The 4,054-nt window shown below is 37.0% G+C and overlaps 1 protein-coding gene across 1 annotated transcript in view; it reads right to left on the reverse strand.

Annotated features, from left to right (window-relative positions):
- Positions 1-334: 334 nt before the first annotated feature.
- LOC106523944 (amyloid beta A4 protein) overlaps positions 335-4,054 on the reverse strand; it is a gene marked incomplete at its 3' end in the record, with an annotated part of 8,529 nt that continues 4,809 nt past the window's right edge. The window contains 3 exon segments of the mRNA XM_014017528.1: positions 335-447; positions 537-666; positions 745-912. Coding sequence (XP_013872982.1) covers positions 335-447; positions 537-666; positions 745-912 — 411 coding nt within the window.

Below are 4,054 nucleotides of genomic sequence, written 5' to 3' on the forward strand. Positions count from 1 at the left end.
TTTGCATTGTTTTGTTGTATGTAATGTGTTTTGTGTTGTTTTTTTATGAAATGAATAAACTATATATATCTCATTGAGGTGAAGCCTTTAGTCTGATATGTAACTTTTTTTCCAGCATCTGTTAAATGATTTATACACAGCAGAAAATGTTTTTGTGAAACGACTGAACTGAAGGAACAAGAATAAAAAGAACACTAACCGWAGCAGTTTACATAAGCTGTAATGGTACCATAAAAATACACATAGATAATGAGTTCYGAGTCATTTAACAAGAGCAATCAGGAGGAATAAAGTCTGAATACAGTAACACAGGCTGACAGAGTCTTTGTTTCACCTCTTTGGCCACGGTGTGCCAGTGCAGGTGGCTCTCACACTGATCCATCCTCTCCTGGTGCAGAAACTTACACTTGTCAGGAACGAGCAGGGCGTCACTCACAAACTCTCCAACTGAACACACAARACAGGATTTTATTCTTCAMGTTCATCCATTCAGACCTCATCCTTCCACAAACACACTCATTTGCACACTGCCTTACCCAGACAGCGGTACGGCACCACGATGTGTGTGTGACTGGGGCACTGCTTCTGGCGTGCCTTGCACCAGTTTGGAATGCTGGTGGGTTGGTTGGCCTCTACTACATTAGTGATCTGTAGCTCTGGGTACACCTGAGATTTAAACAAAGACATTTCACTGCTTTGCCTGTCAGCKCRTTTCTAATTCTGTGTCTCCCTCTGTTGTAATACCTCCTGGCAGTATTGCAGGATGCCCTCTTTGGTGCCAATGCAGCTTTTGGTGCCGAGGGGATCTGACTCCCATTTCCCAGTCTGAACATTGATGTGCATGTTGAGCTTCCCGCAGAACATGGCCACCTGGGGCTCAGTTAGCAAACCCACGGCGTCATCTACAGGCACCTGAAACAGAAAAGACTTATAAATTTTAACAAGCTAAAAACAGCTTTATTATCAGTAAAACTGTCATTTACTATCTGCTCCAATCAGAAGTTGTGAGATGCATGTAATGATTTTCTTTCTTTTGTGTTTAGAAACAACTTAAAAAGGYCTTGGTGTGTTTTGTTGTCTGGGCAGATATTCATTTGATTTGATTTGATTTGATTTAACAGGAAAAGATTACAAAAAATCAAGCCTGACTCAGCATAATTGCTGTTTTACAGCAGGTTCCTGTTCTGCAGCACATAAAACACTCAGAAATACAGCATCACAATCACATCATTATACACCATAGACACAAAGACAAACAAGCATACCAAATTTCAGGAAGGCAGCATCTGCAAAATAGGACGTCTAAATATGAGCACAACAAAAAGTGTCCAGCAGATGGCAGACAAGATTCTTCTTAAAGGGCTGTAGTTTTGAAATGAAYTTTATGTTTTGAGGAATGTCATCCCATATGRAAAAAAAAATCAATGTTATAATCTGACAAGCTAAGCCATCTTTTGCCAATCTTTTAATGAGACAAAAGCATTTTATCCTGATCTGATTGACCAGTAAGATATAGAAGTGCATTAACTGAAAGCCCCACAATAAAGGAGTGATTGACCAGAGAATATAAAACTAATAAACAGAATAAGATATAAGGTCAAATTATTTGCTATAAACCTGCAAACACTATTATTATTTCACACAAATCTGTTTAAATAAAAGTATTACAGTTTTTATTGACTGGTTTGATGCAGCCGTCAACTCAAAAACCACATTTTCAAAACAGTTAATGCAGAGGCCTAGACATTGACACAGTGGTCAAAATGACACATTTTGTTTGCAAAAGGCAAAAACTGTGTCAAAACATTTAAAATATGGAGCAAAAGCAAACTTTGCCTTCAAACAACTCAAACTTTGACACAGTGTATGAGCACCTCCAAACAATCAGTACACAATAGGCACCAAAATACAAAATACAGCACTCGTGTGAATCAGTGCACCATTGCTTGTCATTGTAGCCTATGACTGTACGTAGCTTACATGCCAGTGCTGTTTGTAGTCAAATTTGCCCTCTTGCAAAAATGCATCCAGAAGCAGATATGGTTTGATGTAAATTTTATTGATTACATTATTTTTTCAGACTGTGCCTGACAAATGAAAGTTTTTACTGATTGCTTTGACCTGTTCGAAGAAACTCATCACCATCTCAAAAACAATCAATAAAAACTGTATTCCAACAGAGAATACATGGAAATAAAAATAAAATCCTTTACTGTGTGAGAAATTAGGTAAAAAAAACAGTMTTTTACAGTAAAGAACAAACATCTATAGTAGACGTTTAGATTAGACCTTTATTGTCATCGTACAGAGAACAATGAAATTACAGTTAAGAACACCCATTCAGAAGAAGACGGAACATAAACATAGGAGAACAGGTGCTCTGGGTCATGCTCCCACTGACCCTGCACAGAGCAAGGATCATTTTCATAAAAGACATCATGAGGAGGTGCAACCCTCCTAAAAAAACTAAAAACCACACAAGGACAGATGAGGGAAAAACAAAAAGAAACATAACATTACTATAAGAGTACAAGAGAACAACACAGACCTGCAGACTGACTGCAAATTGAAAAATTCTGTGAAGAAGTGTCAAACAGGTGCTTTCGGTGTTTCATACTGACAGCTAAAAGGGAATTTGGACTTCTTGAATGACATCTGCGTTAACTGTTTTGCAAAAGGGTGGAAAACTGTGTCAATCCAATGAGAATGGGTTAACACATTGCAAGAGGTGTTTTCTGCTCTGCTGAGATGGTGATGATGAAGACTGAGAGGTTCCCAGTTCCTTCAAACAGGTCAAACCAGTCAATAAAAACTGTAATCTCAAGTTATAATCTTTTTAAGCCACAGGCCACATCCGGCCACTAACTGTGTCAACTAATTTATCTTGCTCGAAAGAATAAGTCATAACCTGTCAACAACATAACCTGTCTGACAAGTTGCTGCACAATAAAGATTACGCAAACGGGTTTGACAGTTCAGAAGTGTAAAAACTACCAGTTAGCACTTCAAGAATAACACGGTCCACCGGGATCATGACATGTCGCTTTTATTAACAAGCTTCTTGAGAGAAATGAAAAAACTTTCATTAGATTAAATGAGTAAACACAAGCAWTTTCACCTTGGATTATCATGTGAACCTTTTATAAAGTAAAATGTTTCAATCAAACTAAATGCTGAAGTCATTTTGCATCTGAGTCTTGATGATTCATCCTTAAAAAACAAAATAACAATTCAAACTGTACATTACATAAAAGCTACACTTTTTATGGCACAAAGAGAGACTTATTCCAATGTTTCCAGAAGCACGATTAATACTTTCTGTCACATGCTGTCGGGTTTTACATACTTGTAGCGATTGTATTTTTTTAAATAACCAATCAACATAAATGTGTACATAAAAGGTATCATTAAAGGGATGCCTGATTAGTTGTAACATTAGACTTTATTTGATAAACATTTATTTTAACTGTAAAATAAAGACTAAAAATACTGTAGACTGCTTAGATTTGTAAATTGTTTAAAATATATATTAACATAGATGAAGCCATTTTATTTACACGCAAAGCATTCTGGGTAAATGATGACGTGAATAGGTCCTTGGTGTGAGCGAGCTATATCCACCCTGAAGGTTAATTTTGGACAATATCTGATGATCGACTCTTTTAAATGAAACCAGAGAGCGTTGACAGAGAGGAGAAGGTAGAAATGACTCAGCCTGGAACTGAAAATATGGGTGGAGGACAACAGAGCTGCTGGAGGCCGATGGTGGAGGCAGATGATGGCGGCGGATACAACAAACATTATTTCAGAGCACTGTACAAAATCTAAGGATGTAATGTTGAGGAATTAGTAAAGTTATTAAGATAGCAAAGCAGAGTTAGCTCGCAGGCATTGACCCTCAGACTTCCATATGATCATTTTTGACTCATTTTGATTTTACCCCCAAATATAACGTTATTATAATCTAATGTGTTATCATTTTCTTTTTCCAGCACATGAACTGTGTAAATTTAAACTATTTTTTTCATTTGAGTATACTGTTATTGTGTTAGAC

This window comes from Austrofundulus limnaeus, unplaced genomic scaffold (genome assembly GCF_001266775.1).
Source record: "Austrofundulus limnaeus strain Quisiro unplaced genomic scaffold, Austrofundulus_limnaeus-1.0 Scaffold171, whole genome shotgun sequence".
NCBI classification, from domain to species: Eukaryota; Metazoa; Chordata; class Actinopteri; order Cyprinodontiformes; family Rivulidae; genus Austrofundulus; species Austrofundulus limnaeus.